General features: G+C 44.2%; 2 protein-coding genes across 3 annotated transcripts; both read left to right on the forward strand.

Annotated features, from left to right (window-relative positions):
* Positions 1–385: 385 nt before the first annotated feature.
* Positions 386–2,105, forward strand: LOC121303854 (CLOCK-interacting pacemaker-like). Its single transcript, XM_041234682.1, has 2 exons — positions 386–567; positions 1,182–2,105. The coding sequence occupies exons 1-2, from the start codon at positions 442–444 to the stop codon at positions 2,103–2,105; spliced, it is 1,050 nt and encodes a 349-aa protein (XP_041090616.1). The 5' UTR covers positions 386–441.
* A 5-nt stretch (positions 2,106–2,110) lies between these two features.
* Positions 2,111–10,502, forward strand: LOC121303853 (C5a anaphylatoxin chemotactic receptor 1-like). 2 transcript variants are annotated; one of them, XM_041234681.1, is made up of 2 exons: positions 2,111–2,193; positions 8,757–10,502. In XM_041234681.1, the coding sequence occupies exon 2, from the start codon at positions 8,780–8,782 to the stop codon at positions 9,857–9,859; it is 1,080 nt and encodes a 359-aa protein (XP_041090615.1). In that variant the 5' UTR covers positions 2,111–2,193; positions 8,757–8,779; the 3' UTR covers positions 9,860–10,502. The 2 variants fall into 2 exon arrangements, with proteins under 2 accessions (XP_041090615.1, XP_041090614.1); XM_041234680.1 differs by lacking the exon at positions 2,111–2,193 and adding an exon at positions 7,091–7,178.
* Positions 10,503–22,065: the final 11,563 nt, after the last annotated feature.

Consider the following 22,065-nt stretch of genomic DNA (forward strand, 5'->3'; position numbering starts at 1 on the left):
TAGTCTACAATCTTCAACCAGGCACAAGTCCAAGATCACCTGTGTGTATAAAGTTTAAGGAGCAGCGGTGCAGACAAACATGAGTTGAAATGTTTTGTTGTTGCAGTTTTTAAGGGTGATTCCTCCTGTATAATATAAAATAGACTGTAATATTAAATTACATTTTTGACAGCCTATTTATTTCAGCAAACATTTCACCCGAGGGTCATTTTCTATATGAAATGCAATGAAACATGTGCAGCGCTAACATGGTTTCCCACCTCACCTGAGAAATCTGCCTTGGAGTCTTTTCAGAAGCAGTTTTTGTTGAGGTTGGTTAGTGACTGCAGCCTGCCTGTCTGTCTGTCTCTGTCAGTGTGTCTCTCTGTTCCAGTGTATAACGGCTGTCTGTCTCTCTGTTCTCCTCTCTCTCTTGCAGACAGCAGCTCAGAGAACCTGCAGATGGACTCTGAGGACCACCACCCCCCCTCCTCCTCATCTTCCTCATCCTCCTCCTCTGGCAGTGTGACTCGCTGCTCGGGGGGCCTCACCCCCGTCTACATCGTTAAGAACCTGGTCATCAAACAGGTGGGTCACTGCAGGCAGGGGAACACCTCCAACACCATTCTAAACACCCCCAACACAATTGTAAAAACACCCCCAACACCATTGTAAAAACACCCCCAACACAATATATATATATATATATATATATATATATATATATATATACACACAAACACACACACACACACAGTAAATAAAGTGGATGGTTTGATAATGTTATTTAAAAGCATAAGCATGCATTGTAGTTAGTACCACATTAACATTTCTGGCTAGTTTTTCTGATTTGCAAAGCTGCCTCGTTTGACACATTTTAGTTCTACACCAAGAATAATTCAAGGTTAAGTCACTAATTCAAAGTAAACTCACTTTGACATGAAGGGATGGTTGGATCGTCTGGTATCAGATCTTCTTACAATCCTATGTCTACCTTTGCACCAGTTGCGTGAAATATTACTGAATTGATTTTTAGAGACACCCTCTAGCACCTTGTGGAGTCTGTGCCACGTTGTGATCAGGACAAATGGTGGCCCAGCCCGATATGAAGTACAGGTCTTAATAATGTGGCCAGACAGTGTATATTGTATTTCTTTGTATTTAGCACAATGGAGAATGAAATGGTCTCTCTCTCTCTCTAGCCCCTGACATTGCAGACCCACACTGGCCCCATTCTCCACAGCCAGCTGGCATGGGGCGGTCAGCCAGCTCTGACCACAGTGAGCGGTCAGGGGGCTGCCCAGGTCCTGTTCATCCAGCAGTCCGGAGCCTCTGCCCAGCTGAAACCCCCACACAAGAAAAAGGACACCTACCTCCCCATCCTGAACTCCTATCCACGCATTGCCCCGCACCCCATGAAGAGCCCTGACCAGGAGGCAGGGAAACCGGGAAAGCATGGAAGCCTGGGGGGAGCGCACACTGGGAAGAGCCAGAGCAAGAGAATCTGTGTGGCAGACAGGAGGAAATGGGTGCCCTCATCCAAACTGCAGGAGAAGCCGGAGAGGAACCTCCGTCAACCTCCCCCGCAGCCCCTCATCCCTTCAGAGAGCCCCGACCTGTGCAGCCTCCTCTCCTCCAGCCCCACGGAGCTCCCTGTGTCCGGGCCAGCCTCAGTCTCCAGCTCCGAGACTTTGTCTTCATCTGCCTCTTCTCTGCTGACCAACCCCGGGGAGTTCAAGGCTTCCAGGAAGCAAGTCTCAGACCTGGAGAAGCAGCACCGCTTCCTCAACACAGTGGAGATCCTGAGTCGCTCCGGCCTGCTGGACATCACCCTGAGGACCAAGGAGCTGATCCGGCAGAACCACAGCACCCAGCGCCAGATCCAGGAGCTGCGGGAACATGCCAGGCTGTTCTGCCTGGCCGCCCGCTCCAACCAGCCTCAGGACTGGGCCCAGCTGCAGGAAGCCATGGTCAACTCGGGCTACAGCGATCTCACGGGGGAGCTAGCCAGCACCGCCGCTGCTGCTGCTACTGCCTCCAGCCCACAGCCTTGGGGACCAGCCTGGGAGGCAGGGGACCCCCAAGCTGCCTGCCACTGCCCTGCACAGCAGCAAGCAGGATCCTGATGCCAAGAGGATCAGCTGCTCCACTCATGCCTCTCTGCCTTCAGCTCATGGTGAATGTAACCCTCGGGCAGCCTCTCCTGGAGGAACGGTTAGATCATCTGCTTTCCTTTTGAAGGGGTACTGCTCGCTAAGGCTTGCTAACAAGCTTTCCTCTTATTAGCACTTGCAAAAATAGCACTGCCTCCTATATGAGGATTGCTGACCAAGGCTTCAAATTGCATTTTTATTTGCATTAGCAGCATGCCTGACTTATGAGATTTTATGATGAGATTAGACCACCTGTAGTAAATCATAAGTGATTAGGTACCAAGAAGAAGCAGCAGCAAAGTTTGAGTCTGTTGTGTGTATCTGAAAAATCTTCATGGGTCTTGGTTAGCTGCAAGCGCTACTAAGAGGTAAGAAAATGTATTTCAAAGCATTGGTGTGCACTCCTTTGAATGGGGTCGTGACAGTGTTGCAAGTGCTTATAGGGTGTAAGAGGATGGATTTAAAACCCTTGGTTAACTAATGAAATATAGCAAACCCACTCATGTGCTTTTATGTTGGAGTGGAGAGATGAACAAGGGACCCTCTGCTCCAGACTCTCTGAAAGCAACAGAACACTGTCATCAACTCAGCACAGCCCAGTCCAGCAGCTCCACACATCTCACTAATTAAAACAACATCACAAACCATCCAATAGATAATGATGTTCACTTTGTATACATTGCTACAGCAGTCAAGTGCATAGTACTATTAATAATTGTAATAATTATTGAAACTACATTGTGTGCAACATTTACTTGTGTATGGAAAAGACATAAATAAATAATGCATATGAAAAACGATTAGCCTATATGTGTGCAACTCAAAAAAAAAAAAAAAACAAGTGAGTGATCATTTTCATTAGCTCACGCTGCCAGAAGCTGTTGTCTTTTTGTCACTCGTTTTGATTTGTCACTCACAGCCCTTATTCTTAACCAGTAAAATCAGTTGTAACGTGATGAATGCATCGACTGAAAAATTCATTCATTCCTGCTTAATGATTTTGTCAAGAGCAAAAAGGACACGTTTACTATGGCAGTGAATGGTGCTTGTACAACTGCTTGTTGTATCGAATTGGTCAGTGTGGGAAGCATTGTGGTCTACTGGTTGCAGCTGAGAGTAAGTGCAGTCCAGTAGCTGAAATTCTTTATACAAGTAATTTAGCTCAGTAAACAGAAAAAAAGTCCTGTTTTGCAAAATAGCAAACGGTCATGAGTCTAGATTAGGATCATTTCCTGTTTTATCTTTTTTTATGGTTGAATCAGAGGAGACAATCTTTTAAAGTAATCGTTGCAAACTATGCTGGATTCATCAGATATGTCAGTGACCAGGGCTTCATTTGTTAACAGAAAGGTGACGGGTCATTTGTTAACAAGAAAGATGACGGATTTACAGCAGCCCCTGTAAAGGGTTCGTTCTCTTCTGGGTGTTTGTTTAACGCTTTCTTGTTGGTGTTGGTAACTGCACAGATAATTGAGTAACCCTAATCTGATGAACCAGAGTGATGACAGTAAAAAAACAAAAAAAACGTTCTTGCTCATAGATACTGCATACTAACCTATACCGTTACAGTACACTTTTGTAACTCAACAGGAAACAACAGCATTTTTGCACAATTTGCAAACTGCATACGTCTCGCCTGTCAGACAAAAAGGTACTGAATCTGGGATCTTCTCCAATCTGGCATTAATTAACCCCTTCACTGACGTATGAGTGAAAAACCAAGCTGCTTCTCACTGGATTGTAAATGTGGATCAGCCCTGCTTAGTGTCTGACCAGTAGGGTTCGCTGTTGCGCGATGAGGAGAACGAGTCCCTGTCTGTTCCCCATCTCCCACACCGTGGAGCATTCGAGCCAATGTGACGCCGTCCGAGCTGTGTGACTCACCCTACACTCCCACGGCAGCTCTTTAACTGGACGAGACCCTAGAGGACCTCCCATTGAAATTCAATGGGGAAGCAAGGGCTGTGGCCTCTCAAAACACAAACCATACAGTTCAAAACAAATGTCTTACCATTCAACTGAAAAGCCAGCTCTGTAGTATGCTGATCTTAGTATTATTAACCCAGCAGTTGCAAGGAGGAAATTCTGCCCTGTAAACTTCCAGAGGTGAGAGGATTATTAGTCATAATGATAAGCCCCTTTTAATGACCTTATACATATACAAGAAGTTACTGGTTTAACTTTGTTGACTTGCTTTTTCATATAAAAAGCAGCACACCATTTTAATTCGTACAGCAGAGGGTAATTGCTTCTCATCAACTTCAGTCTCGAACTAATTTCAAGAGTCTTCTTCTCCTCAAATGCACAAACCCACTGCATTGAAAGAACCCACTCCCAACATATATATATATATTGCAGCTAAGGGATAAACTCGATTATTCTTTAGTAATATGTGGCCAGCTTTGCATGTTAGACTAAATTCCTTTTCTGGATGTGCGGCCCCTGATAAAAGTTTGGTTGCACACCTTTGCATTAGAGGTAAGCGGATTATATTTTTTACATTTGTACCTTTTAACATTTTCATTCATCTAGTTCAATTCTGTTAGTTTAAATTTTAGTTTAACTTTAAATTTAGTTAACTTCAGCATAGTTCAATTTAGTTAAATATTTGGATGTAAATAAGATAACTCCAGCCTCTAGTTTAGTTTAGCTAACTTTTGTTCAGTTTTGTTCAGTTCAGTTGAGTTTAGCTAACATCAATTTCATTTAGATGAGCTCATTCCAGTCAAGTTTAAGTCATTCAATCAAGTTTAGTTCTTACTATTTGTTGCCTTGGACAAACAAAACAATATTTTCTTGATAGAAACTTCCTTTTTTTTTTTTTAGAAACTGCGATTGCACAAGTGGTAGTGCTGTAGGGCTGTTTACAAACAGGGGATTTCAATACTGTCCAGATGTGCAGTGTGCGTAATAACGATTGCAAATGCAGTAGGAACTAAGCATGACTCTCTCTTAAGTCTTCACCATTTTCATGTGGATCTTTGGTTGTTATCTAGTCTTTATTTTAACAAGGACTGGGGTCCATCTCGCTCAGCACAACTTTCTCTACTCATTTTCTGTTCCCTGCAGTCAGGGGTAGGCTTGAGGCACAGACTGAACTGCCTCACCCACTGAGAAACAATTAAACAGGGTACAGTACAGTGCAAGCAAATGGACAGTGCTGTATTGTAGATACTGAAACCAGTGACGAGAGCAGAACGCAGATTTAAGACTCTTAGCCTGGCAGTCCGAATATGAAGAGCAGTTATGACAATTATACCCCTTTTCCACCTGCACACCTGAGCCGTGAGGGCGGAGTTATTGCATTTCGGCATCATGCTCAAGCAAACCAAGTGCAAGAAGGAGAGCGGGTCGGGAGAGGGGAAGAGGGAATGTAAATTCATTAGGAAAGATAACCACGTAATAGGCCTAATATTTATTTAGTCATGAAACGAATGCCGAGTAAGATGTCTGTGTTATAAAGTTCAGTTCAGATACTGATAAAAAGGGAGAGACAGAAACAGAAGTTAGACTGAGGAGTTGTTTATAGTTTGAACAACACTATTTACTGTAGAAATATTGCATGAGTCACTAGTATAGGGAATTGGGGGATGTGCTGTAGGAGCGTTATATTCTTGGCACGTTATAACCGAGAGCCTTATAGTGAGGGAGGACTATACATGTAGGAAGGGTGTGTTCCTGAATTCAAAAGGGTGTGGCAAGGAGTGCAGTCTCTTAAATTAGCTTCCAAAGACTACAGTGATGGGATGATTCCTTTTTATTTAGTTATTTGATGGCAGTTCTAAAAAAAATTGAACAATGCAAACACTAAACTCGGTGACAGCGACTGCTGTTTTTAATCCTGGAACAGCTGTATCTGCAGTATGTCGATAATGCTGTGGAAACCCTGGTATAGATCCATTAGATGCTTAGGGTGAAATTCGGGCGAGGGATTATTGAATCATGGTTCTCATCAGATTACTTCCTCGTGTACTATAGTAAATCATAGCTAAACTCACCAGGGCGTTGCCGTCACGATGCCAAATCGGTTCCTCTTTCAGAGGATGGCTGCTGCTTCTTTAACAGGAGGGACCAGCGACCATACAGTGATCAACGCTCACCATACCCATACAAGCAGTCACGACCCCCACATTGAATATCCTTTCAGGTAACATTAGACAAACTCGTTTAGCACTAAGAACTGGATTTGAGGTATAACACTTAGTAAAGCAGTTTTATGAAACCAAAAATAGTTTCATGGAAAACCAAAAAGACAGCTATCACAGTGCGGTTTTAATAGAAAGCTCGGGCATCTGCTGTTCTCGTGTTCAACTGACTGGAAGTGACTGGAAGTGACTGGAGAATCCATTTCAAGAATAGGATTCTCAGCTATAAACCAGTGAGATTTGAACAGAGCGGTTGCTAATAAGTGGGCTTATAAATGTAACAGTTACATTTTACAAAACCAGTGGCTGTAGCCAGCCAACTTCCCAGTTCCTATTTGCTGATCAGGCAGCTCAAATAGGAAGTATAAAATATAAAATGTAGCATTTTATGTAATCGAATTACAGAAGATATTTTTAGCAAATGTTTTCATCAAGAGAAGCATCCATATGGACAGATAAAGAAGGAAACAAAAATCTTTAGAACAGGCGCGTCACTTCATTTATATATATATATATAATATATAAAGGTTAGTGTGTTTACAAATATAAAAATAGTAACTTGACCTGTTAACTGAAATGCAGAAAGTAGCTTTCAGCCACAACCTCAATAAAACCCCAAATTTCTGCTTTTCTGCCTAATTTCCCCCCCACCGTCAACGTACCAGTCACATGCAAGTTTGTAGTACGATCTTCGAAACATCACCTAGAAGTGTGGTCCTGTGATTCTGCGACTGGGGGTGGGGGAGGCCCCCCCCCCGCCCCCCAACGGCACTTAACAATCGTTGCCGTGAATCGAAAAACTGTTAAGCTTTTTGTAACACTTAAGAGAAAAACTTCTTTCTCTGTCTCTCACACTCCCCACTCCCTGCTGTGAACAGGACCGGGCTGAAGCCAATAACAGGTATGTCTCAGATATTAAATAACAGAAATATTTATATATATATGTGTGTGTGTGTGTGTGTGTGTGTGTGTGTGTCTGTGACTTTTAATCAGCAAAAATAATTACGATATTAATGTTTGAACTGTAGATTCCATGTTGTTATACCAACTTGATGTGTATTTCTTTTCTTGGTAATGCTCGAAGTGTCTCGCAGTCAGATTCTGCATTTGAAACCCTGTCCGTGACCCTCTTTTTGTCCAGTAGATTCTCACTCATCCAAACCAGTTGGAACCCTGTTCAGATTAGTGGCTTGTTTAATGGATTTGTATTGTACTAAAAACACCTCGTCTAGATTTGGGTTCCAGTTTTAATTCCAGTTTTAGAATTTCACAGCAGAATTCTCAAACTGGAGTATGGTCAGGTAAAGAGGCAAGTTTGACCATCACATCTTTCTGATGTGATGGTCAAACTTGCCTCTTTACCTGATGTAAATCTCAGATGTGTTACCTCTGTTCTGTGTGGTTTTAGCATGCTCTGAGATGAGGCTGTTTTTAGTTTTTTGGCTTTCTATGCTGTGTGTATGTAAAGCAGTAACTTATCTGCACAGCCTGAGCATCAGCGCCTATTTCAGATATCCAGTCACAGCCGTGGATATATGGTCAATGCAATCCAGGGTGTTTCCCCATTGCAGTAAAACACACCAGGGTAAGATACATGTTTTATGCATTAAATGTGTTAGATACAGTGCAAAACACAAAAACATTGCATGCAACAGTTAAAATAAGGATGGCAAACAAAAACAGAAAACACAATCCTCCAAAAAACAACGGCAGCATTTTAAAATGTGACAAAGTGCAGACTCAAAAACGGTTTAAGTCTTACGAGACATCGGACGGGACCCTGAGTTAACCTTTAACCCCGGCCTCTCGTTCATTTTACATCATGAGGATATTTCTCACGGCTCCCATATAACCGATAAAAATAAAAATGGCTTTTTCATGATGTAGTCCGTTCATTTTACTGCATTTTGATCATGGTTTTGGATGCAAGTTTCAACGTCTCCATTTATAAACAGAGACTGCAGCAGGCAATAAGTAAGCCATCCTAGTTCGCAAAGTGGTTTTGTTTCAGTAAGATTTGTTAGAGTTTTCAAAATGTTTTAGGTAAGTGAAGAAACTTAGAACTGCAGAGATCAATCCAACCCTGTAGTTCTTAGTTCTGCAATACATTTAGAAAGGTTTTGCTGTACATATTTGGGCCCTGTGCCAAAAATGAATATATTAGTGTCAGATTTGCATGGGTACTCCAGGGTCTGTGCTCAATCTCTGAGTACTTTGAAGTTGTTCCCTAAGAAACAATTACCAGTGCATAAAAAAAGACACAGTGATTGTGAAATTAATGTTGTTTCTTGACATCTCATGATTTATTGCAAAAGAAAGGAAGCTGAACTGGCCGTCAATGGGGATGAAAGGGAAAAGAAGTCTGAATTCCCCTTCAGTTTGCTGTCAGCTTAAAGGGGGTCTGGCAGGGCAGGGGTAGGGGTGCCTGAGAGGCTTGAGCCCGCCAGTAAAACTGACACCTGTTCCTTTCCTATTTCAGTTTAGAGAACAATCAAAGGCATCATGGGTGACTTTGTTGAAGGGTGGAGCTACTCCTTTGCAGATTACAATGGCTCCCACCTGAACGACACTGACTGGGAGTACACACTAGATTCTGGGCTTGGGCCGCTGCAATACTTCGTCATGGTGGTGTACAGCCTGATATTCTTGCTGGGGGTCCCGGGGAATGCAGTGGTCATCTGGGTGACGGGCTTCAAGATGAAGCGCAGTGTGAACACTGTCTGGTTCCTGAACCTGGCCTGCGCGGACCTGCTGTGCTGCCTGTCCCTGCCCCTGATGATCTCCTGGGTGGCTGAGGATCATCACTGGTCCTTCGGAGCCCTGGCCTGCAAGCTGATCCCGGGCATCATCCTGCTCAACATGTTCTGCAGCATCTTCCTCCTGGTGGTGATCAGCGCAGACCGCTGCCTCCTGGTGGCCGTGCCGGTGTGGTGTCAGAACAGGAGGCGGCCCGCTGTGGCAGGCTGGGTGTGCGTGGCGGTCTGGGGGCTCTCGCTGCTAGCCACCATTCCCTTTTTCGCCCACCGCAAGGAAGTGACTGATGACCTCAGCACCAAAATCCTCTGCAATCCCGACTACTCCAGCTTGAATGAGGACGCCAAGGCAGCTGAACTGGGGATCACTGTGTACCGATTCATTGTTGGGTTCCTGGTCCCGTTCGCTGTCATAACCGGCTGCCACGTCTTTATCTTGTCCCGGGTGAGCGGCGGGGAGAGGGCCAGCGGGAGGAAGTCTCAGAAGACCCGACGTGTGATCTGTGCCGTGGTGTTGACATTCTTCATCTGCTGGCTCCCCTACAACATCCTGGGGTTCATCCAAGTTCTCACCCCTCCCAACTCTCATCAGCTAGCCCACATTCTCACAGCTGATCTCTTCTGCGTCTGCCTGGCCTACCTCAACAGCTGTCTCAACCCTCTGCTCTACGTTTGCATTGGCCAGGATTTTAAAGACCACGTACGCAAGTCCCTGAAGAGCATGATGGAGAACATCTTCGCAGAGGACTCCCCCCAAAGTTACTCCAACACCTACAGCCGCTCCAGCAGATCATCCATTTCAGAGAAGGTGCAGCATTCTGTGGTCTGAACAGTAACGTCTTCTTCCGTTGAGGGCAAGATACTGGGTACACCAGTTCTCCACCCTCTCCTCTATATTCCAAATCCAACTCTCCAGCAAGTGGAATGCAGGTTTCATCTGCTGAAAACCTGTGCCACTTCTGGAGTATCTAAACACAAGCTAAAAATGACTACTCGTGCCTTTCAGAATTAGTAGCTAACAAAATATTTCCATAAGTCTTACCTGTTTTGTACTTCTGTTTGCTGCATTGGTCTCAAATGTGTGATGTGAAAGATTTTACTTTTGCACTACCTCTCTCAGGCCCATCTCTGTAGCTGTTAGTGTGTCAGGTCTCAAATCTCCAAATCACCATTCACCTTTGTTTTGACTCGCCTGCCATGTGAGAATGTGGCTGGACTAGGTTAAGACTGACCTGATTTGGAGGGGAACTTTAAATCACTGGGAGAATGTGTTCAGGCTAAATTTGGATAATTGAATTTAGCCTAGCCACAAAAAAAAGTCACCAGGATGTGAGGACTGAGAGAGTGATTCGAAACAAGAACAAAAACAAAACGAGAACTAAATTGCTTCCTAACTAGCAGTAGCTTTTTGAAAAATATTTGTATGTGTTTTTTTTTTTTTTTTGTATCATTATTATTGTTTTGTGCTTAGTGATATTGATTTTGTCAGAATGTTTAAATTAATAAACTACAACTTCAATTAAATCACTGGTGTCTAATGCTTATATATATAATATAATTAGTATTGTACCAAGTTGTAAATAGTTAGAAACAACCCAGAAAGTCCCTGCATTAAAAAAAAAAACCCTGTTAATGTTCTGTTAGTCTGTCTTGTAAACGCTGTTTGTCTTGTATTGTCTGTTTCAAGATTACTAGCACGATCTGGAGCTGCAACCTCAGGCCAGCATTGAACCCAGACACCTGCACTTCACTTTCCACTAGGAACTGTCTTTGCACCACAAGCACTTAATTCACGCAGTGTGGGAACTCTGTCTGTGTTTTGTGTGGGTGAAAAAACTAGACTTTTGGTTGCGAGACCCCAGAGGTGACAGAGGCAAGGCTGGTGAACTAGCCGCCTGTCTGTGTGTGTGTGTGCCACTTTGACCCCCAGAGTGGAACCCAGGCCTGCTATCAGCGCCACCTAGGGTGCTAAAGGGTTTTGAACCCTGTGCTGTTTCACTGTTGGAAGCAGCAGTGCCTCGGATGTCACAGTCTGTCCACAGACCTGCAGCAAGCTGGAAGCTCTCTGCTTCAGAAGATGAGAAGCAGGATACAATGCATTAAACACCAGGGTCATATTCAAAACACATAACCGTTTCCGTGGAAACACTCCTTCCCCCTGTACTGACAGCTGTGTGACAATACTGCAGCCCTTAATATTGATTAGGTTGATATGAGAGAGAGAGAGAGAGAGAGAGAGAGAGAGAGAGAGAAAGGAATTGGTTGAGATGCCTCGGGAGGGTTAAGAAGTTACTTTAGAAGCAAGTTGGTTGCCACCACATTGCTGTATCGCACATGAACAGCACGTTATACATTTACAATCATAAACGTTCTGAAAGTTCCCCACAGTAAAAACATGGCAAAATCTAATAACACACAGCATAGCACTGACAAGCATTGTGGCAGAGAGGTATGGTAAACCATATTAAAAATGTGGCAAGCTATGGTAAATGCATAGTATAACCATAGGGAAATCATTATAAAACTGTATAATTACTGTGAAAATCTTCTAATGTTATACTTTTATTTGCTAAAGTGTTATGAAGTTGGATGAAAATCTTTTTTTTTTTTTTTGCTCTGCATAAAATGGTTAATGGATGGATGTGATTGAGATTTTCGATAGGATACCTCAAAACTACCACCAGATGGCAGCAGTGAACTGAAAACGCTTCAGACCTGACGCACAATGAATCGGGTTCTGTAATCCTCAAATACAATTCCAATACAGCTTGTTAGATAAACCATCTATCTGTCTGCCTGTGACATTTTAAACCCAATTTGTTAAATGCTAGTGTGGGTCAATCTAGTTAATACCTAACAATACATATAAAACAATACCTCTGTATAACAAATACCTATATTTACCAGTGCCTTACCAGGTAAACCATATTTACCATGAATGGGTTAATGGGTCCAGTTAACTAATTAACCGTATACTTGGTTACAGTGGCTTGTGGCTCAGGTGCTGTCTCTATGAAGTCTCGGGGGGCGGGGGTGAATGTGTGGAGCTTGGGCTGGCCTGCCTCTGTTTGTGTGAGAAAGCTACAAGGATGAAGACATTGAGAAAGACTTCTGGTTGAAACATTTGCAACATGCAATTTATTTCATTTAGTGTTTCTTAATTCAGCACTAGTGAGCGTTTCATAGTGATGGAAAAGCTACACTATTTTAAACAAACTGCTTTCATTTTATTCTCTGTACTGTTCTCTGTCAGAATCTACCTGACTCTAGCTCAGCCGGCTGAACCCTAGTTATCGGCTTTTTTCTGCGTCCAAAGAAATCCCACCCTGAACTGGACTTCTTGGCATGAACTGCAGAAAAGATGAAGAGAGTGACATCTCTTCATCCTAGATCACAGAAGGGAGCGAGGGGCCTTGATGGGAGTTTAAAACACCTCAAATTGTCCAGATAAAGTTAACTCAAGTCTCAATTTTAGCACAGTGAGCAGGAGGAGAGAGATGGCTGCTGAGTAAAAGCTTAGAACAGAGCTAACAATTGGATTCTATTAGATGAGAGTCCCCTAGTGGTAGTGAGTGGCATTAGAGCCCCTAGTGGTGGTGAGTGGTATTAGACCCCCCTAGTGGTGGTGAGGGGTGACACGGCAAAGACACCTTACAGGGGGTCCTGTAAGTCAGGCATCACAGGCAGTATTGTATAGTCTATCCATTAGGGTGTTCTCTTTACCGCGTCACACTGGCTGTTTAGAGTGATGTTGGATGCACACTGAAGCGAGATTCGCACCCTGTTCCCCTGTGCTGTACCGTGCTCCCCTGTGCTGTACATGCAATGCTCAGGCTCCTCAGTTTAATTACTGTCTTCAGTAAAAACTGTTTTATTTTAGTCCCCTTTCTTGCGTTGACTGCCAAATCTATCCTTTTAAGTGCTTCATGTCTACCGGTAAATTTACCATGAAATGAACCTAGTTGCTCTGAAGCTGTCGCTGGATGCTGGAGGACTTGGAGGGGAAGGGGGGGGGGGCAGGGGGGGGGGGGTGGGTGGGGGGGGGGGGGGGGGGGGGGGGGGGGTGGTGGGGGGGGGGGGGGGGGGGGGGGGGGGGGGGGGGTGGGGGGGGGGGGGGTGGGGGGGGGGGGGGGGGGGGGGGGGGGGAGGGGGTGGGGGGGGGGGGGGGGGGGGGGGGGGGGGGGGGGGGGGGGGGCACACAATTAAACCATATTAACATTAATCAGGATCCCGAATGAAGAAACATATATATGTGGAAGCAATATCAAACTTGTATCTAAAATACATGCATGTGTAAAATTGTTTCCAAAATTAATATTCTAGATAATAGGCAATGCATTCTATTCTAGCCACAAGGAGTAACAATTAGTCTTAATTGAGTGGTCACATGAAATGGACAGAGAGATTACGGTCTGTATATGAAGCTGACTGTATTCATGTTATTAATACACACCAGACCGCTATGGGTGGTTTTAGGCTGCATATTTTATTGATTGAGATTCTGATCATAGTTATTCAAATATTAATAGCACTATATATTCTTTATCACAGCTCCATTTCCATAGCAACCGCTAGCTGTGATGTATCTGTTGCAGGTAGTTGAGAACATTTTTTGGTGGTAATTTTATTTTTTGTGCAGTGAAAAATCCCTCTAAGCAGTGCTGATGGTTTAAAAGACCACGAAACCAGTCTGTAGAACTCAATCTCATCTCAATCCCAGTATCAAACTGGGGCTGCCGCAGCCTACAATCTACAATCCAATAGCAACCAGACAAGAGACAAAGATCACCTGTACACTTACGTTTTCATATCATTGCTGTGTTTAAATTAATTAATCATTTTCCCTGACATCATATTTTGCCTACATATTGTTTTCTGCAGGTCACTTACATCATCAGTGTGTAGAGATCGAGTTCTGGGGCAGACAGACAGACACAGACATACAGACACAGGCAGACAGACAGACAGACAGGCAGACAGACAGACAGACAGGCAGGCAGGCAGGCAGGCAGGCAGACAGACAGACAGGCAGGCAGGCAGGCAGACAGACAGACACAGGCAGGCAGACACAGGCAGGCAGGCAGGCAGGCAGGCAGGCAGGCAGACAGACACAGACAGACAGACAGACAAGAATCCCAATTGAGATCTGCTGCTAATGAAAATGAACAAAACGAATTTCAGACCACTTTGAAGTCAGTCGCAGTGCTGAGAATATTTTAATCATACAATTTTTTAAATGTAAATCCAGGATATGTTAATATTTCAAACACTACACTTTGGATAAACTGCTGCATCCTGTTAGTTGTGTATAGCAGTGGATCCACTGTGACTCACAGGAATCTCGGCTGGGAATGAAATTATAACTTTTTTAAAATAAAAAGACTGGATATTTTGCTTTTTAATTGTAATTCAAGGTCCCAAGGTCTGTCCGCTCGACCATCCGTCTGTATTTCTCACAATCTGGTGAATCCCTTATTCAAAAGATTTAGGTTAAATAGACATACACTACACACGCATGAGATCACTGGGAATCATTCTGGGAGTCACAGGCATTTCCACTCCTGCAGTGTTTGGAAATCTGACATTCCTCTCCACTGTTTACAGCCCGGCTGCTAGCCATCCAACCAAGGGTTATAGAAAGTGAAAGGCTAGCTGGCAGTATTTTAAAAAGACGAGGTTGAGTCTGTGCTTAGAGCTGCAGTACAGATTGATTGTGTAAATATTTTTTTTTTAGATGATATATTGTATCATTATAGAGGTTTGCATTGTGATACAAGACCAGCACAACATAGCTCACCATAGCTCACCATGTGTTCTATAGTCCCTAAGTCGTTACATTTTGTCTTTTAACAAAATAGTCCTTCATCAGTTGATCCTAGCATGCATCAATACAAGTATCCCATGAGGACCATCACAGGATACATGGCGTATTGCAACCTGTATTTCAAGCATATACATTCTTACTCAGATAGATTTGCAGTTGGTTTTGTACAGATATCTATCTTCTCTGGAATAGTGTGTATTTCAGGAATGCGTTCCTAGGAGGGGTGAGTCAGGGTTAGCGCTGGGGTGTGGGCCTCATCACACAGACTGCAAGACCTGAAACATGCATATTTCCTAAAAAAAATTCTAAACAAAAAAAAAAGAATTGTTTTTCCTGCAAGGTCTTGGAGATTCGAAACCTGCATAGAATAATGTCTGGTGTTATATTATACTCTATATAAAGTATATTGTGGAATTATATTCTAGATTTTTATTTTTAATCATTTTAACATTTATCCAAAGCGACTTACGGAGACTAGGGGGTGTACAACGCATCACAGCTGCTGCTGCAGAGTCACTTCCAATAGGACCTAGTTTGTTTTACTTCTCATCAGAATTGACTTGCTCAGGGTCACGCGCAGTGAGTCAGTGGCTGAGCTGGGATTGAACCCGGGACCTCCTGGTAACTTTCTATGACCACTGGACTACCACGCCTCCATTGTATTATATTACATTATATATTGCATTATATTAGATTCTATTGGATTAGATGCTATTTTTATTTTAAATAGCACCTTTCGTAGTGGCCCACCATCACAAAGCGCTTTACAAGATGCAGTAAAAACAAGAAAAGCCGTAATACTTCAAATACAGAGAAATGCATAATACATGATATACAGTAAAAAAACAAAAACAATTCATAATACATTAAATGCACTGGAAAGTACATGACAGTAACACAATAGATGAAATAGTAGCAGCAACACAGCAGCTAATAGCAGATATCAGGCTTAAAGAGAGTGGAAAGCAAACGAGAACAGGTGGGTCTTGAGAGCTGATTTAAAGCGAGCGACGGTGGGAGTATTAGATTAGAAGCTATTTTGTATTGTGTTATATTATATTGTATTAGATGAGATGCTATTTTGTAGTGTATTAGATTGTATTAAATGATCTGAGAGACAGAGCCTCTGGGGGGGGGGGTGCAGATTGAGGGGTGGGGAGCAGCTGTAATGAAATGGAGATCTGATTCCTGGAAGTATTTAATCATGTCAGTGCCTGCGGCAATCTGTTAAATTGTGTTTTTATAACAGCCCACTATTTATTGAACCTGCTAGCAATTTTCTAAACCCCTCCCCCCAGGAACCCCGGCAGGGGAGATAAACCCCCCCCGGACCCTCGGCAGGGGAGATAAACACCCCCAGCCTGGAGTGCTGGGAAGGCAGCAGTGACAGCTTGCCCCTCCCTCGCCTCCACACCTCAGGCTACTATAGTAGTTCAGCTAGTTGTTTTTATAACACACCCCCTATAAATCCCTTATAAAACTTTACAGTGCTAAGTTTGCAGTTTATTGAAAGGTATCATAAACCTTTACAAGGTGGTCTGCAGCGTGCCGTTCTTTACCAGGCTTTACTGTGCCTCTCCTCAAGTGTACACAATGCTGGGAGGTCCTGAATGAAGAATCAGGCGGCTTCTCCCTGACCGTACCCCAGATATGCCTGATTGTGCTTGGGTCTGGGGGATTAAAATGCTTGAGTCAGACTTCTGAAGTATTTGCTGTATAGAGGTGTCTTAAAGCAACAGGATTCTAAACGTACCATTAGCACACAGTTCACATATCAGGCAACCCCATTCCATGTATCACTCATTTCATATAAATAGAATCACTGATGGGTCCCAACATACCGCAGGGAAGGGTGAAGTTGGTGGTTGTCTCTCTTCTTTGCTTGCTGAGTGCTCACTAAAAGATCTCCATTGTTTTCAAGGAATGCTGTTTCCAATCTCTTTTCTACCGCTGCTCAGAAGCTGCTTTGCTTCAATATTATCACGCAACAGTAAGAGTTTGTGACAAATGCAAATACGGCTTTGTGTATCAGCCAGTGTTTTTTTTTCCTTGTATTTTTTTGCTCTTTTAAAGGCATTAAATTCTTCTGCTGTTGGGCTGAGCCTCAGACCTAGGTAGAAATCAATACAGTTAAAGAACAGTAGAGAGAGGCACTGCCCCTGTGCAAATCATTACAACACCACACAATGGTAAATAACAATATCTGTGAAATCATAGTGCTTTCGGTGGTAAAGTACCATTCATTTTCCAGGACTATGCACTTTTAATAGGATTATTTCTCATACTTCCACGTTTAATGTTTAACCCAACCTTGGTTTCAGCCTAGAGGTCAGATTGTTTCTCTGGATCTCCAGGACCGCTAGTGCTATAACTGAGATCTGAAGTTTATAATTTCTCTGCAGGGATTTCTTCCACAATTTGTCCAGGTCAAGCCATCACCTCTAGAAATCGGGCCACTTGAGCAGAGTGTGATGTAGAGCATACACCCTGAGCGATTGAGACTGTAGTTACTCTCCGAAAGACCCAGAGGAGAAGGTGTTGACTAACTCAATGAACGTTCACTGAGAGCTCTGCTGGTATAACAAGTGTATTCTTTAAGAAAGAGAAGGTTTGACTGACAGGCAGAGGCCCTGCACAGTTACAAATCAGGGCTTTTGTGGCTGGCACCCATCTTGGCTCAAGAACGGGCCAACAGCCTGGAGCCAAGATAGCCATTGTTTGCACAGCCACAGTTTTAATAAGTTACATTCGAAAAGTGTGGATAGTTTCCAGGTGGTAATTGATTTATTGATCGTCAATTAACCCTGGCCAAATACTATTTACAGAACAAAGAAATATTTGTTTGGACAGCAGGCAGAGGAGAGAAGAGACAGTTTAGTGCCACAATTGAACAGGGTAGAGAGGTTAGTTCATGTGCCAGGATAGCTGTAGTCTGGGTGCTGTGTTTGGTTTTGAATTTGTGTTTTGTTTAAGCTTTTTGTTTTGTTGGTAGTCTTTCTGACTCGAGGTTTGCAGTCCCTGCCCCTGACCTTGGGACCGCTATGCCACAGCATGATGAAAGCTGTATTTAACAGCTGATATCGGAGAATTAATTTTCTTTGATCAAGCTCCGCATCTGCTTAGCAACGCAGCATCATTTGGAACAGTGTGCTGCACCCGGTCCTTCTGTCGTTAGATTGGACTGAATGAAAGATTCCAGGTACGAGCCGGTAAGAAAAGCATTCCCTCTGGACCACTGAATATTATTCAATGCCAGATCCCCCCCACCCCCCCTTCGGGGTTAAAAACCGAGCCAGCATAACCCTTAACAGAATCTCCCTGCTCTTTGATTTTCTCATTCCGAAAAGGCGACGCAGTATAGTGTGACCTTTGAACTCCATTGGCTTAATATAATGTTGCAAAGCAGGTGGAACTGAGCTGGAAGGTCACAGTCCTGTGTAACCTGAACAAACTGAGGGATTCAATGCAGTGAGCTGAAAGCCAGGTGGGGACAGCTGCACAGAGCGATGAGTCATGCATGTTGGACTCACAAAGGGTGAATACCAAAGGCTTAAAAAACCCTTTAGTCTTCTGCGATCGTTTCAGTCCAGTTAAGATCGTCTCCAAACAGCGGGCTCTTATTGACATAGCTAAATATAAACATGTGCCATGGCAACGGAGCTGTGGAGGGGAGGGAGAGGAGGGGACCGGATGAGGGAGGGATTGACAGACAGGTTGTCAGCCACTGACAGACGGACAGAAAGGTTGACAGGAGAGCGACAGACTGGCAGACAGATGCACAGATAGGCTGACTGACAGAAAGACAGAGGGAGATGCTGGTTGCGAAATCAGCGTGTGTGTTTGGGGACAGATAGACCGTCAGAATGGTTTGATAGATACAGTATTGGAATTGCGTGTGTGTTGAGTCAAGACAGACAGACAGTGTTTGGAAGATGCACTATTGCACTGCAGTCTCTGTGCTGGGGACAAACAGACACAGGTTGGTCTGGGTAGGTTTGGTGTTGGAATGCAGTTTGTGTTTGCAGACAGCAGCTCTGCAGGAATGTTAGCAATCTCAGATCAGCTCTTCCCCTCCCCCCTGGCGAGGCAGCAGCAAGCTGCAAGCTTTATATGGAAAAAGCTGTGAATTCAGGGATACATGCACAGGCACCTCTAGCTATCTGTGTACAACCCTTGCAAGTGTAGATTTGGGGCATAGGGATCAACCCACTCATAAACTCTATGTGTGCATTCAAAGTCCTTTTTCACGTGTGCACCAGACAGACAGACAGAGAGAGAGAGAGAGAGAGAGAGACTCATGTCTTTATTAAGTGTTTGCTCTTCATTTTTGACAAATGGTGGAGCCCCCGCTCAAAGAGTGACTCTCATTAAACTTCACCTCAACGTCTTTTTCAACAATGAAGATCTTCATTTGATGTCACTACCTCCCAAAACCACAAAAATGTTGATTCGTAAGAAATGTAAGAATGAAATGGTTCATCCCTCCACTCCCTGGGCTTCGTTCTGAGTCATTGTCCCTTTATTTACTGTATTCTGCAAACTTTAGTTTCTGGTAAAGTAAAAAAAACAAACCAAAAAAAAAAAAACTCCTGCCCCTCCACTAGAACTCTGGCCTGTTGCTAGGTTACAGTTAATCAGAAACTGTATGCGTTTGATAAAAACAGCTTTCTGGAGGCACTTGAAGAAAAAACACTTCAAATGATTATAGCTAACGAAATAATTCCAGAATGCTTCCCTGCTCTGCTCTTCAGTTCGTTCTGTAGGTTTCTGGTACAAGACTAGCTCTCCAGTACGAGTCTAGGTATCTCTGTTTGCAAGCCATGCTGTCAGATAGATAGTGTTGAACTTTCTCAGTCAGTTCCCCACACCGTCAACAAAGTCTTTCCTTTCATTAACCAGTCAGCTGCTTCCCCTATTGACTGACATACTGTCAGCCAGTAACATGACCAGGAAGACACTGCTGGGATGAAATGACCTTATGAATGCACTGTGCCAGAGCCGTGTGTGAGGAGCTTGAAGAGCATACCCGGACATGCCCACCATAATCCCTGGATCTCAATCCAAGCGAGCATGAGTGGGATGAACTTGAGCCTTTGACCGCCCCTCCACACAGATTGAAATATGCGTGATTGAATGGAATGCTGAGACACCTTCCAGCACCTTATGGAGTCTCTGTCCCGTCGTGATGTTAGTTTTCATTCCTAATAAAGTGGCCAGGCAGCAATGAGCCAATGAGGAAGCTCTGTTCTGCTCTTGCAGCGAATCAGTGATGGGAACAACAGGGTCTAATTTAGTAGCTTTTCTGCCAAAGTTAAAAAGGCACGACAGCTAGCTCTCGTTTCTTCTGCATGCATACAGATGTGCTCAGTGAAATGCAGCAGGGACAATGCGTGGAGGCAGCCTCGCTGTAGCCCTGCTGTAGTTTAATGGACTCCCCAGTGACCTCTCTGTGCCAAGTGTGAGGGGGAAGGGGGGAGGGGGGCATGGGCGCGGGGTGAATAAAGCATTCACTGTGCCCCCCTCCCAGACACCCCCTCTCTCATCTGGAGAAGGTTTGCCTGCCTGTCTGCCAACCTTCAAAATAGTCAACTCAGGAACCCAGGCTACTTCCTGAGAGAGAGAGTGAGAGAGAGAGAGAGAAAAGGGAGAGAAAATAAGGACAGAGAAACAGGAGAGAGACAGAATGATGACGGGAGGGAAAAGGGGGATGAGAAATGGGTGGGAGAGAGATGAAAGAGAGAGGAGGATGGAGAGAGACAGCAGGAGAAAGGGAAAGTGAAAGGGGGGAGAGGTTAGGAGAGACTAAGAACTCCTCTAGAAGTTTATTCTAATAGCCATACTGTAATGATACACTGAATAGCTTCAGAATTCCTTGCTGAAGTATTTAAAGTTCTGTATTCATTTTTACGAGAGAGAGAGAGAGAGAGAAAGAGAGTGTGAGCGAGAGAGAGAGAGGAGAGAGAGAGATGCAGAGTGGCGGAGATAGTGTGTGAGAGAGAGAGTGAGAGAGAGAGAGGAGAGCGAGTGAGAGAGAGTGACAGCCAGAGAGGACAGAGAGAGATGCAGAGTGGCGGAGAGAGATAGTGTGTGAGAGAGAGTCTGTAAAGAGAGCGAGTTAGGGAGAGTGTGTGTGTGTGTGTGTGTGTGGCAGAGCGCAGCGCTTTGGCCTGGCTCGGCAGCACATCTGCCTTCAATTAGTCTGAGAATGCAGGCTGGGTATGTTTCAATAGCACTGTCACAAAGCAGCGTGGATGAGGCAGCAACAGTATATATCAGACCTGGAATATACAGCATAACAAACTCAGCCTGATAGCCTGCCAAAGCACACTCTGAGCTGACTAATTTGTGTCAATTCTATAATCTGTCCAGCTGTTTGTAGCTTTCAGGGCTGTACATATACTGCAGGATCACATACATAGAACTTCTTAAAGAAGTGCTGACCCAGGGTTAAAATCCATTCTCTTCTTAAGCGCTTATAGGAGGGCAGGCTTGAGGCATGGAGACTGGACTGCTCCCTCCCTCAACCCCCTAAGAGAAAGGGTGCTCCCTCCAGTCCAGGGCAGGCTTGAGGCATGGAGACTCCATTCTCCCTGCGTACATAATAACTAGATCCATTTTCTTATTAATTGCATGCTTTTAGAAAACGCTGACAGGAGTTGTATTGTAGGCTGTCCCAGGGGGGTTGTGTGAAGTCTCTGAGGAGAGCCCTTGTTCTTTGTTGATGTGTCAGCCTGTCTCGTGGATCTCTGGAGAGCTCCTTGTTGCTTCGTTAGGATGCAGCTGGAGACAATTACCTCGTTAGGCCCGTGAAAGGAAGCTGCTTACATTCAGAAAATTCCTTAAAAGAGAAGAACCCTGAGCCACAAGGCCTGGACTGTGAGCCGGACAGAAAACCACCTGCGTGGAACTGGGGTCCCAAAACCAAGCAGAGGAGCGGAAGACGCTCAGCCTCCATAAACCCATCCACCCGTACGGAAAAATGTAAGCTTGATATGTACAGGCAGACATTGACACTCTCAATGAACTGAGCTACAGAATGACGTTTCATCACTGCTGGGTAAGTGGTTTTCAAGATATAAGTGAAGATGTGACTAACAGATACAGGTCTCCCGATTCTGACAAAACAAAAAGTTTCATCACAATTGGGTTTGGGATTTTTCAGAGATATGTACAGTACAGCACAGGGTTTCAGCTCACCCAATGACAAAGCA

Source organism: Polyodon spathula, chromosome 35, assembly GCF_017654505.1.
Source record: "Polyodon spathula isolate WHYD16114869_AA chromosome 35, ASM1765450v1, whole genome shotgun sequence".
NCBI lineage: Eukaryota > Metazoa > Chordata > Actinopteri > Acipenseriformes > Polyodontidae > Polyodon > Polyodon spathula.

What these genes read in the sequence shown, in the direction of transcription:
- LOC121303854 (XM_041234682.1), top strand. Translation starts at nt 442, where the DNA reads ATGGACTCTGAGGACCACCACCCCCCCTCCTCCTCATCTTCCTCATCC. An exon ending in AGAACCTGGTCATCAAACAG is followed by an intron (nt 568 to 1,181) that starts GTGGGTCACTGC and finishes CTCTCTCTCTAG; the next exon opens with CCCCTGACATTGCAGACCCA.
- LOC121303853 (XM_041234681.1), top strand. Translation starts at nt 8,780, where the DNA reads ATGGGTGACTTTGTTGAAGGGTGGAGCTACTCCTTTGCAGATTACAAT.